This window comes from Malaclemys terrapin, chromosome 4, assembly GCF_027887155.1.
Source record: "Malaclemys terrapin pileata isolate rMalTer1 chromosome 4, rMalTer1.hap1, whole genome shotgun sequence".
Classification (NCBI taxonomy): domain Eukaryota; kingdom Metazoa; phylum Chordata; order Testudines; family Emydidae; genus Malaclemys; species Malaclemys terrapin.
The window spans coordinates 115,385,543-115,399,809 of NC_071508.1; the positions used below are offsets into that span (position 1 = coordinate 115,385,543).

The 14,267-nt window shown below is 41.5% G+C and overlaps 1 protein-coding gene across 3 annotated transcripts in view; it reads right to left on the reverse strand.

The window, feature by feature from the left end:
- The window catches only part of CEP128 (centrosomal protein 128), a 409,764-nt gene that overhangs the window by 98,842 nt on the left and 296,655 nt on the right, over positions 1 to 14,267 (reverse strand). For all 3 annotated transcript variants that reach the window (XM_054028732.1, XM_054028729.1, XM_054028731.1), the window contains one exon: positions 8,180 to 8,229. In XM_054028732.1, coding sequence (XP_053884707.1) covers positions 8,180 to 8,229 — 50 coding nt within the window. The remainder of the gene's footprint in view (positions 1 to 8,179; positions 8,230 to 14,267) is intronic.

The window sequence follows — 14,267 nt, forward strand, 5'->3', positions numbered from 1 at the left end:
AGCTGCTTCTAGCGCAGAGGTTAGCAGCCAAGAGGACAACTGCTGTAAGCTCACTAACTAAACAACAGATTGTGTGATGAAGGGAAATTCTGAACAAAAATATTGTGACAAATCTCTACTCTAACAAAAAGTAAGCCAGAGGGGTCTTTCATATCCATGCAGAAAAGGGAAGATCTCTGTATTTAAGATTTTATCCAATGACCTACAAACTGTAAACTGCATGGGTCTAATTTTAATTTACCTTGGAAGGATGATGGGCCAAGCCAACCCTATCAGGATCTGAACTTTTATTTACAGTGAATCTAGATGATTCAAACCCACTGTTTAGACTACTACGCTATTACTTCCCCTGCTTGCAATATCTTTAGAAATATGAAAACTATTTTTCACACTAATTTTATTCTTTTCCATTTACCAAACACTGAATGAGTTTCAGTTTACAAAATTATTCCTTGGCCTATCTTGATCCTACTGTTCATACTAGTAAATACCCCCATCATTCCTCCCTTTAAAAAACAAATCAATGTGTTTTTCCTTAACATGGCCTACAAAGATAGGGGCCTTTTGACAGTGGTCACTTTTCATTGTCTCTTTTCCCTTTTAAACACAAAAAGCCATATGTTCCTGATCATGTGCACTGCCTCCTTCTTACACAGAAACCCAAGGATATTGTAGTGGCTGTATTTGGGGGAACACAGCTATTGTTCTCTTTATGTGCTTCAGGAATCCAAATTGCCAAAAAGGGGTCAGGAAAGGAGGAAGGCATAATGCCAGCTAGTGAACAGGAGCAGCTAATGGGAATTTTGCAAGGGAGTTCTCCAACTGAAGGAGGAGTGACTACATGACCCTTTAGATTAGTTTGTTGTCTGTTTGCGTGCTTGCACATTGCGGTCTGTTTGTTTGGGTGGCCATGTGCTGAGCCTAGTGGCCTGCTAGGTAGGCTGAGAGCTTCTTAAGGAGGCTTTCATCCGTAAGCCTTTTAGCACCCATTAATCTTTAATCAGGTGGTGGGGCTACTCAGGGAGAACAGAAGTTCAAAACCCATCTCGAAAGCGACCAGAGAAGCTAGCAAAGAGGAGCAGCTAACAGGGGAGTTTTGCAAGGGAGTTTAGAGAGCTAGATACACCTGATTAACATTCTTCCCGCCCACCCCCCGCCCTGGAAAAAAAAAACAGACAGACAAAACCCAACAAAAAAAGCTGCAGAAGTAAAAAGAATGCAGGCAGAAGTCCAGCATCATTGTGGGGGCAATCCAGCTTATTGCACTGAATACACTATGTACAATTACATGCCTTGTAGGCAGATGGAGTATATGTGTATTCGGTGCAAGGAGCTCATGGCTCTCAGAGACCAAGTACAGGCCCCGGACACCGAGTGGCTGAACTGGATGAGCTAAGGGAGACAGAGAGATACGTAGATGAGACTTTCTGGGACATCCCCAATCTGACAGCCTCGGTACTACTGAGGAGGATGAAAGTCTCGGGGAAGGAGAACATCAATATGGAGCAGAGGGAAATGATCCCATAGTTGGGACCCTCCCTCCAGATGATATCACGGTTTCCTCTCGCACTGAGTATAACTCTCTGGGGGAGGGAATCCCAGTTATTAGGAAGAGACAAGTCATAGCAGTAGTGGTGGATTTGATCATTACATACATAGATGGCTGGGTTTGTGATTACCGGGAGAATGCATGGTGAATTGCCTGCTGGATATGAAGTTTGTGGATCTCTCAAGACATCTAGACAGCCTTATGTGCAGTCCTGGGGGGAGGGAGGGAGGGCTGGTCATGGTACATGTATATACCAATGACCTAGGAAAAGGTAGGAGAGAGGTCCTGGAGGTCAAATTTAGGCTGTTAGGTAAGAGATTGACATCTAGGACCTCCATGGTTCATTCTCTGAAATGCTTCCAGTTCCACGCGCAGGGCTAGTTTGACAGGAAGAACTGCAGGGTCTCAATGCATGGATGAGACAATGGTGTAGGGAGGAGGGGTTCAGATTTATTAGGAACTGGGGAACCTTTTAGAAAAGGAGGAATTGGTACAGGAAGGATGAACTCCACCTAAACCAAAATAAAACCAGATTGCTAGCATGTAAAATTGAAAAGGTTGTAGAGGAGTTTTTAAACTAAGGCCTGGAGGAAAGCCAACAGGTACAGAGGAGCACAAGGTTCGGACATAGACTTCCATTAGAGGAGTATATTAATGGGGATTCTATATATCCTAATAAGAAGAAGAGGATGGAAGTTGATAAAGTACAGATAGGAACTGAAGAAAAACAGTCAAATGAAAAAAAGTCCCATTTAATTACATCACAAAATGACAGAGAGCTAAAAAGTGACAAATTTTATAAGGGCTTGTGTAGCGAGGCAGAGTAGCCTCCCTCCGGACTGGACAGCAAAGGACAACTACACTCCCCTAGTGGGTGGAGCCAAACCCACCCCCTCGCCAGAAGTACCAGGGCAGACAGGAAGTATAAAGGGAGGGCTCTGCAGCTCAGTTGTGCAGAAGGCAGGGAAGGAGATGGATACCTCCACTCTGCTGTGGCACCTGGGAGCTGAATTTGTGCTCTGTAGCACACTGCCCCTGGAGGAGACAGACCCAGAAGGGGAGTTGCCAGGACTGCCGTCCACTGTGTACCCAGAGGACCTGTGGATTCCAGAGGTACTAAACCCTGGGGAGGTAGGAAGTAGTCCAGGGGTAGCCAATGATTGTTCAGCTACATTGCTGACTGTTTCTAGGTCAGCATGTTGCGGCTGGATTCCCGCTGACCCAATGGCGGACCACTCCCCTGCTGTTTGGGCCCTCGGCTGGGACATGATAGAGTTGGGAGGGCCCATCTCCCTCTACCCCTGCCACTCCACCTGTGCGATGGCAGACTCCCCACCATAGGCCTGTGTACATCTACTGTTCATCAAGCTAGGATGCTAGCCTCGGATGGTGTCCCACCCACCCGTTCCAAAGCCCCTAGACAGTGTGGGTGCTCATCCTTACTTGAGCCCTGAACTGATTTTTTTTAATTGCGATTAATTTTGGGGGGTTTATTGCGTGAGTTAACTGATTAATCAACAGACCTAGTTGAAACTATAGTAAAGATTCAGAATTGCCAGACACATAGTTGAGCATGATTTGTTTGGGAAGAGTAATGTAATGGGAAATCTCACCAATCTATTAGAATTTTTTGAGGGGATCAACATAGGTGGATAAGGGTGGTCCAGTGGATATAGTGTACTTTCAGAAACCCGTTGACAAAAGTTCCTCACCAAAGGCTCTTAAGCAAAGTAAGCTGTCATGGGACAAGAGGGAAGGTCCTCTTATGAATGAGTAACTGGTTAAAGGACAGAAAACAAAGGGTAGGAATAAATGGTCAGTTTTCACAATGGAGAGAGGTAAATAGTGGTGTTCCTCAGGGATCTGTACTGGGCCCAGTACTGTTCAACATATTCATAAATGATCTGGAAAAAAAGGTAAAGACCGAGGTGGCAACATTTACAAACAATATAAAATTATTCAAGATAGATAAGTTCAAAGCAGACTGCGAAGAGTTACAAAGGGATCTCACAAAACTGGGTGACTCAGCAACAAAATGGCAGAGAAAATGCAATGCTGATAAATGCAAAGTAATGAGCACATTGGAAAACATAATCCCCACTATATATACAAAATGATGGTGACTAAATTAGCTGTTACCACTCAAAAAAGAGATCTAGGAGTCATTGTGGATAGTTCTCTGAAAACATTGACTCAATGTGCAGCAGCAGTAAAAAAAAAACTAACAGAATGTTAGGAGCCATTAGGAAAGGGAAAGATAAGACAGAAAATATCATAATGCTACTATATAAATCCATGGTACTCCCACATCTTGAATACTGCGTGAAGGTCTGGTCACTCATCTCAAAAAAGATATATTAGAATTTGAAAAGGTACAGAGAAATGCAACAAAAATTCTTCTGTATGAGAAAAGATTGAAAAGACTGGGACTTTTCATCTTGGAAAAGAGACAACTAAGAGGGGAATGATAGAGGGCTATAAAATTATGACTGGTGTGGCGAAAGTGAATAAGGGGGTGCTATTTACTCCTTTACATAACACGAAAACAAGCGGTCACCCAATGAAATGAATATGCAGCAGATTTAAAACAAACAAAAGGAAGTACTTGTTCACACAACACACAGTCAGCCTGTGGTACTGTTACAAGAAAACAGAACTTGACAGAACTGCAGCCATTTTGTATACTCAGCCACCATTAACTGGAAGTGAGACCACCACACAGTCAGGAATAATTTGGCCTTTGCCTAAGCAGACAAAACAGCTGTACGACTGCAATGTTGCTGATAAGAATAAATAAAGTGACAAACTCATAAAATGGGAGGGAGTGTGAATAGTTGACCTTGGACCTGTGTGTCTATGACCACGAGTTTTTTTTGCTGGGACTTGCATCGCTGCTAAGAAGAATTATGAGTTATTTGCTGATGCTAGGAAAATTGTTAGCCCACTAGGGGGTTAATATAAATTATGTGCTTTGTTTTGAGCAACCTATAAAAGGATTAATTAGCGTGTTCAATTTGGAGAAGCTTGGAGAAGCTTTTGACGAGCTAGGAGTCTGACGTCCAATTTTAGATATGTGCTTTAGACTGAATAAAAACAAGGATTTTTTAGGTAAAAGCACTCTTGTGTGTACCAATCATTTGTCAGACAGAGGAGCTACATCCATATTGTTTTATGTCCTGAAACCGCCTGAAAAACCAGGACTAGTTATCATAGTTTCATGTTCACAAAATCCTGGGTAACATAACTTGTTACCAGAGGTCTGTTGTGAAGACCAAAACTACAACAGGATTTAAAAAAGAACTAGATAAGTTCACGGAGGATAGGTCCATCAACGGCTAGTAGCCAAGAGGATCAGGGATGCAATCCCATGTTCAGAATGCCCTTAGCCTCTGATTGCCAGAAGCTGGGAGACAGGATACTGGGCTAAATGGACCGTTGGTCTGACCCAGCATGGCTGTTCTTATGTTCAATGGTGTGACCCATGGCCAGAAAGGGGTAAGCATCTTGCAAGCTAATTGACCCAAATTCAACCTTCAGGGACATATTGGTTGATAATGTTTGTGTGATTACATATATATTGTTAGAGGTTAACAATGTAATCATAGTCCCAGTCTATACTGTATTCTGTTAATTCAGAGATCAAAAGGACATCTTAACATTTAAATGAACTGTAAACATAGTGATATCACTGTATTTGTCTCTCTTTGAAATGTATAGCAAATCACCTGCTACTGGTGGAGAACAGGCAATTGCCTTATGTTAATCTGTGTAGCTAATTTGGTGATGCTTAGAAAATAGGTCTACTTCAAAATCTCAATGATTGCCTATTGTTCGCCTAAGAACTCCGAGCTGTCAGGAGAAGGCCTGGAAATGGATTAAAAACCCTTTGGTTCCTGATCCTTTTTTTCTCAGATCTGCTTGATGCTTTATGCAGGGGAAGCGTGAGTCATAAGACTGAGATCTCCAGTCCCATCTGGATCACCCTGAATATGAACTTTGGACTATAACCTATGGACTAATTCAGAAAGAACTCTTTGCAACTACAAAGCTCACCATCTCTACTATGAATCTGATCTCAGAACTGTGTTCATATCTGTATGCATACTGATCTTTTAACCAATACACTCTCCCTTTTCTTTTAAAATAAATGTTAATTTAGTTAATAAGGATTGGCTGTATGTGTGTATTTAGGTGAGATCTGAAATATTCATTAACCTGGGAGGTAATGTGGCTGATCCTTTGGGATTGGTAGAACTTTCTTATATGATTAATAAAATTTTCAGTAATCATCATATTTGACTTGGGTGTCTGTGTGGAGGCCTAAGGCTGGGTTGCTTTAAGGGAACCAGTAAAGTATTATAGAAGCTGTTTTATGCTGGCTTGGTGAATCTAAGTATTGGAATATCCACCAGCTTTGGGGATTGTCTGCCCCATTCTTTGCAGTTCACCCTAATTGAGTAACCTCAGTGTAGCTCCCTGGGACCCTGGTAACAAATGGATATTCTAGGAAGAGCAGGCAAGGGATAGTGCAAGCCTATGCACTCCCTCTGTATACTGGAGAGCTTGGGTGCGATGATGCCCTCTGATTTACAACCCTTTCCTGGGCTCCCCAGGGCAATAATTACATGCCACAATATAGTTCTAAATTTTAGTGGGAATTATTACTTCAACTTTTTTAAGTTTAGTTTTCTTTCCTATACCACAGCTTACAACATTGTAAAATGCAGTTTTGAAGGACATTAATACATTTTCTAGATTAGTTGCTTCAAGTATCTTAGTGGGGAGGGAGGAGAATGACATTAAAAAGAGGTTACAGAATTTAGTCTGTGAAAGTGATTACATTATATGAGCAGCAACTGGTTTCTTTTCAACAAAAGCTCAGTAGGCTGCTTAAAGCCCAGAAATGTTGTATATATAGCAGATAGGACCCACTGGCTTGATAGGCAGAATGCTTCATAAGGAGTGTTTTTTTGCTCTATTAAGGCCTTGGCTCGATTAGGGTTTAGTGCAAGTTGTAGTGTAGATGCATTGCACCAGTGTAAATTGTGATTTACAACAATACATCTTACCCTGGTTTGAGACTGAGGAAAGCTGCTTTTGCACAAATCAGAGTTGTAACCTGGCTCTCGCCAGCCTAGGCCCCAAAAACACCCAGAGACCAACCGAGGTGCAGCACCCGTGTCCTTTTGTTGTTTGTGTCCGTTCCCACCACCTACTATTTATAAGTATTTACAGAGACCAAGACTCTTGGAAACTACTAGCTTCCCAGCCAGCAGGGATCTAGAGCCCACGCTCCTCCCTTTCCTGTCACCCCCTCCTTCTTGTCTCTTAGCCAGCTTTATAGGGCAGGCTGGCTACCCAGGCCTGCAGGTGGATCCCCTCTGGTAATTAGGGCGTGGCCCCTCAGCCAGCCCAACTAACCCTTTTTCCTCTGGAACAGGGCTAACAGGGGCCTGGCTTGTTTCTCCTAGCCAGCACCCTGTTACAGAGTTTACATCAGTACAGTACATCTATACTAAGGGGCTTGCACTAGTGTAGATTCATCAGTGGCTGAAATTCCCAGTGTTGACAAGGCATCAAACTATATTTCCCAATCTCTTCAGGCAACTGTTCCAGTTTATCAATAAAAATACCACCTTCTAAAGATCTTGACTTTATTGCCCAAACCTCCCTTTTAATTGTGCATTCTCCTAATGAACTAGAGCAGGGATCGGCAACCTTTGGCCCGCGGCCCACCAGAGTAAGCACCCTGGCGGGCTGGGCCGGTTTGTTTACCAGCCATGTCCGCAGGTTCGGCTGATTGCGGCTCCCACTGGCCACGGTTCGCCGCTTCAGGCCAATGGGGGCTGCAGGAAGCAGTGTGGGCCGAGGGATGTGCTGGCCTTGGCTTCTCGCAGCCCCCATTGGCCTGGAGCGGCGAACCGCGGCCAGTGGGAGCCGCAATCGGCCAAACCTGCGGATGTGGCAGGTAAACAAACTGGCCTGACCCGCCGGGGGCCGAAGGTTGCCGAGCCCTGAACTAGAGTAAAAACACAACCATACACAGACACACATATACATATTATATTACATATGTGTGCATATCTCTATAATTTTCTTCTGAAACATCTGGTCTTTTAAGTAACTTTTCCAAGTAATGGAATTTGCTTTCCCGACAAAGAAAATTGAGAAGTGTTTTCATAAATTTTTCCCCTGCATTTGCATTGTCCCTATATATATGCCCACATGGAGAAGGGCCAAACATATGATATCAACAGAGCAAGTGCCAACTGAGACAAATTCAGTATAGCTTGGCTCACTCCAAAGGGAAAGCACTCGTTTTGCTGATGAACTGCATTTGCCGCCTACAGAAAACAAGAGTAATTGGGTTGAATCTCATTGGTGGCTGTAGTATCATGAATAGAATAGACAGCAAGAAGTACAACCACCAGATGGAAGCCTGCTAGCCAGTTAAGTCTGCTCTATTATCAGTCTAGCTATTGCCTGGCAGGAAGCAACCCAGCAGTGGGGTCTTACTGGTGAGCAGTAACTGTGTGGCTATGGGTTTCCTCTATGTGGATTTAGGAGAAAGGCATTAAGGAGGAAGGTTACCAAAAAATAAAGCTTCTTCAGTCTAATTAGTAGATATACCTGTAGCGCTGCCATTTCTTCCTCTCTCCTGTGAGTCTTCTCCAGCAGATCTGCAAGAAAGACACAAAACACAAAGCAATGAGAACTGAATTATTTGTTATTAAGCTCAACTTGAAGTGTTAGTGCCTGATAAAGAAAACCTGTGATAAAGATGTCAAGTTTTTGTATGAAATGTCATAAAAATGTGCCCTGTGAAACTGAAAATGTGTCAATGATAAGAATGCTGCCAAGTATGGGATAGTATAGATTAAAAACTAGCTATAAGAAGCCAATTTGACCCAGAAAGCCATTGAATGGGGTAGAGTTCAATTCAGACAAAAAGATGTATTTACCTCTAATTTTTCTTTATTTTAACACTTGTATCAGAAATGATCAAAGAGATCTTTTCTGAAAATGGATTAAAAATAGGAAAGAGATCAAAGACATTCAATTACATGTCATCGTTCACTCTGGAGTAAATTTTTATTACCAAGTTACAACCCCTTGAAGAAAAGAGCATTTATTAATAGAAGTGCAGTCTTAATCACAGTCACAATAATTATCACCTTTCACCAGGAGAGAGTGAAAAAAACGTTTGATCATGGAAATGGCAAGCTCTCTGAAAGATCAGTGCCTGACAGGAAAAGTACTCACTGGAGGAGAACTCTCTCTCTTGCAGTCTATGCTCCATGACACCTTACATTTTGATATTCACATATGTAACAACCACCAAATATGCAGTTCATGTTGCTGTGCACTTGCCTATTTCAGTTCCGCATAGGATTTGTCACATGAGTTGCACTACTCTTGGTTTCACTCACATACTTTGGGAATACAATTGAACTCAGGATATAGTGTGTGATGTTCACAGTTCTATCTGGGAAACCTTGACAGGTGACCTCACAAAGTCCCCAAGAAAAACAGAAATGACTGTTCTGAACACATTTTTCTTTCTAACTAATGTAACTGACAAAAAACTCAGTTCAATGTCTGTCATCAAACAGAAAGAGTATCCCAACAAAGTCAGAGACGGCTTTGAACCAAGATGTGCTCCAATATGCGGGGGTGAGGGAAGATGTTGGTTTGAGAGAACTTTAACTGCCACAATAGCCTTGTGGGAAAGTACAAGTACAAGTACTCAGTCCACAGTATTTAGTCTTACACATAGTAAAAGTTTCTCAATTTCCCCCTTTGCCACTATTGCTTGATAGTTACAATGAATCACACTCCAGGAGAGAATAAGTATAACAGTAATTTGTCCTCGTTATATACTACTATTACACTGAACACAAAGGGACGTGGAAAAAGCCTTTTTGGAACAGACAACTTTTTGGTGGGCATCATTCACCTCCAACCCAAAACCATGATTACCCCCTTGGGATAGAAATAGATTCAGTAGAAGAAGGGACAGAGAGTAGTATTCCAGACCAATCAAAGAACAATCAAACCACTGCATGACTCTGGGAAAACACCCTTTAGGGAAAGGGTCACACTAGAGGAGAGGGAGAGGAATTCCTGGGATTGATGGGGTGCTTCAGACAGTTCAAATGGGGTTTCTGATAGAGCTGTCAGAAAAAAACCCCAAAGACAAGTTTATCATATCCCTGAAATTAAAGTCCTGACCCCAGCACCTGAGAGTGACTCAAGTCATCTCTCCTTTGTTATGGATTGGAGCCCAGAGACAGTTGCTCTCCAAAATCAGAAAAGGGATGAGAAAATCAGACAGGACTAACATCATTCAGAAAATATACAAGGCGGCAAGATTTCAGATGGAATCTCTAAAACCCATAATAGCAAGTCTCTCTCAACATACCCATACTGGAGCGTCACTAGTAGTACATATACTTCTACTATTACAAGGGACTCTTCCAGCCAAAAGTCTTCTCTTTTGTCCCATTGACAGTTTTGAGGGAGTTTACCAAAATACCAATGGTTTTAGTAGCAGTCCTTCTACTCATTCCTATACAATCTGCAAATCCAAGCTTTCTTAAGAAAAAGGCCATTACAGAAACAAACACCCAAATCATTCCTATAAAAGCAAGTATGTGGCAAACATAGATTTGAGCCATCCAATCCTGACATAGGTTGCAACAGCTTGGTAATAACTCAAGACAGAGACAAAGCCAACGGCTCTATTTAACATCCTACTTGGTGCAGGAAAAGAAGTGAAGGGCAAAGGTGGTTTTATGCCACTTTTTCACTTCCCCATATTATAGGGTTATTTTGGTCTCCTGTATAAATTAGAGCAGCATGGCAGGTGTTTGTCTAATCTGTCCTTGAAAACCTCCAATGATGGGGATTCCACAAGCTCTCTTGGAAGCCTATTTCAGGGCTTAACCATTCTTATATTTAGAGAGTTTTTCCTAATATCTAACCAAAATCTCCTTTGGTGCAGGTTACACTCTTTACTTCTCCTACCTTCAGTGGATATTGCAGAACAATTGATCACAGTCCTCTTTATAACAGCGCTTAACAGGTCCTCCCTCAGTCTTCTTTTTTCAAAATTAAACATGACCTGTTTTTTTAACCTTAGCTTATAGGTCAAGTTTTTTAAATCTTTTATAATTTTGTTTCTCTCCTCTGGATGCTCTCCAGTTTGTCCATACTGTTCTTCAAGTGTGGTGCCTAAAACTGGACACAGTACTCCAGTACACAGTACACTAAGATCTCACTAGTGACAAGTGGAGCAGAACAATTACCTCCTGGCTTACATGAGACACTCCTGTTAATACATCGCAGAATGATATTAGCCTTTTTTGCAGCTGAATCATATTGTTGATTCATTTTTAATTAGTGATCTGCTATGATCCCGGATCTTTTTTCAGCACTACTACTGCCTAGCCAGTTGTGCTCCATTTTTTGTGCATTTGATTTTTTCTTCTTTGCCCTCGATTTAATGAATTTTTGTTGATTTCAGACCATTTCTCCAATCAGTTGTTTTGAATTCTAATCCTGTCCGCCAAAGTGCTTGCAACTCCATCCACAAATTTTATATGCATACTCTCCTTTGCATTATCCACATCATTAATAAAAATATTGAATAGTACCAGACCCAGGACAGACCCCTCCAGGATCTTAAAATATGTCCTCCCAGTTTGACAGGGAACCATTGATGACGACTCTTAAAATATATATTTTTAACCGGTTGTACACCCACCTTATGGTAATTTCATCTTGACCATATTTCCCTAATTTGCTTAAGAGAATATCATGTGGGATAGTGTCAAGAGCCTTAATAAAATCAAAATATATAATGTCTACAGCTTCCATCCTATTTATTAGGCCAGTAACCCAATCAAAAAAGGAAATTAGGTTGGTTTGGCATGATTTGTTCTTGACCAATCCATACTGGTATTACTTATTACCCTATTATCCTCTAGGTGCTTACAAACTGATTGTTTAATAATTTGTTCCAGTATCTTTCCAGGACTCAAAATTAGGCTGACGGGTCTATTCCCTGGGTTCTCTTTGTTCTCCTTTTTAAAGATAGGTACTATGTTTGCCCTTCTCCAGTCCTCTCGGAGCTCACCCATCCTCCATGAGTTCTCAAAGATAATTGTTAACAGTTTTGAGATTGCTTCAGCTAATTCCTTATGTACCAGATCAGCTACAACATCACCGGCTCATTCACCTGCACGTCCACCAATGTTATATATGCCATCATATGCCAGCAATGCCCCTCTGCTATGTACATTGGCCAAACTGGACAGTCACTACGCAAGAGGATAAATGGACACAAGTCAGATATCAGGAATGGCAATATACAAAAACCTGTAGGAGAACACTTCAACCTCCCTGGCCACAAAATAGCAGATGTAAAGGTAGCCATCTTACAGCAAAAAAACTTCAGGACCAGACTCCAAAGAGAAACTGCTGAGCTCCAGTTCATTTGCAAATTTGACACCATCAGATCAGGATTAAACAAAGACTGTGAATGGCTATCCAACTACAGAAACAGTTTCTCCTCCCTTGGTGTTCACACCTCAACTGCTAGCAGAGCACCTCACCCTCCCTGATTGAACTAACCTCGTTATCTCCACACTGATATATACCTGCCTCTGGAGATTTCCATTACTTGCATCTGAAGAAGAGAGGTTCTTACCCACGAAAGCTTATGCTCCCAGTACTTCTGTTAGTCTCAAAGGTGCCACAGGACCCTCTGTTGCTTTTTACAGATTCAGACTAACACGGCTACCCCTCTGATACTTGGTACCTGAAGGTGAATTTCATCAGGGCCTGCCAACTTGAATACATCTAATTTATCTAAATATTCTTTAACCTGTTCCTCCCCCCTTGCTAATTTAATTATGTTAAGTGGCTAGTCACAAAAAAACTTTTTAGTGAAGACTGAGACCAACAAAATTAAAGGCATTAAAATGAACACCTCAGCCTTCTTAATGTCCTCTGTTATTAGCTCTCATTCCCCCCTAAGTAGTGAACCTACACTTGCCTTCATCTTTCTCTCATTTATAGATTCATAGATTCCATCTAGACCAGTGGTTCCCAAACTTTAACAACCTGTGAACCCCTTTCACTAAAATGTCAAGTCTTGCGAACCCCCTCCTAAAAATGAATATTTCCCGGGATTTTCTCCTTTGCCTGAGTATAAATTATAAAAGCAATGATCTTGGAAATATAAAAATTGTTTTTATGACATGCTTATTACACACTATTATTACTTATCATTACAGTATTTTTATTACATTATGAAAACCGCAACACTCTTCTAAGATCTCACTTTCATGGCTTGTATCACTTTGAATAAACCTGTTATAAGACAAGGCTCCGTTTCATCAAGGAGTATCAGATGTGAAACAGCAGGAAGGTATTTAAAGAGCCAACTCAAAGAGTTCCTCCTACACAAGCATTCAGGTCTTGAGCAGTCCAGGCAAACAACGCACGTTACAACAAAGCTTAAACTTGTTCTTCATAATAATTTTATTATTATGGCACATCAGGTGGCAGCTCCCAAGGGGGGTTCTGTGATCCAACCCGTCAAATGCTTGCTTTCATCTGCTTAGCTCTTGGAAGTCCAGGGGCTCTGGGCTGCTGGCCCCGTGCTGCCCAAGATCCCTAGGGACAGCTCTGTCCGCCATTAGGGATCCTTTTCCCCCCCGAGAACCCCCGTAACATTTTGCGAACCCCAGTTTGGGAACCACTGATCTAGACTGACCTCCTGCGTAACATAGGTCATAATACTTCCCCAAAACAATTCCTAGAGCATACTTTTTAGAAAAAAACATCTAATCATGATTTAAAAATTACTAGTGATGGAAAATTCACTACAACCATTGATAAATTGTTCCAATGGTTAATTACCCTTACCATTAAAAATTTACACCTTATTTCCAGTTTGAATTTGTCTTGCTTCAACACTGATTGTGTTATAACTGGACGGTGTTACAACTTTTTCTGATAGATTGAAGAGTGCATTATTAAATATTTGTTCTCCATGTAGATAGTCATAGACCATAACCAAGTCTCCCCTTAATCGTCTCTTTGTTAAGCTAAATAGATTTGGCTCTTTGAGTCTATCACTATAAGGCATGTTTTCTAATCCTTTAATCATTCTTGTGGCTCTTTTTTAAACCCTCTCCAATTTATCAAGTCTTCTTGAATTGTGGGCACCTGAACTGGATGCAGTACTCCAGCAACAGTTGCACCAGTGCCAACTATAGTGATAAAATAACCTCTCTACTCCTCCTGGAGACTCCCCTGTTTATGCACTGCATTAGCTCTTTTGGGCATAATGTTCAACTGATTATCCACCACCACAGCCAAATCTTTTTCAGAGTTACTGATTTGTAGAATAGGGGTTCCCCTCCCATAAGTATGGCCTACATTTTTTGTTTTTAAATGTATATATTTTGCCATAATAAAATGCATATTGTTTGCTTGCACCAAGTGATCCAGATTGCTCTGTACCAGTGACCTGTCCTCTTCATTATTTACCACTCCTCCAATTTTTGTGTCATCTGAAAACTTTACCAGTGAGGATTTTATGTTTTCTTCCAGGTTACTGATAACAATGTCAAATAGCATAGGGCCATGAACCAATGCCTGTGGGACCACACTAAAAACACACGTTCTATGACGATTCCCCATTTAC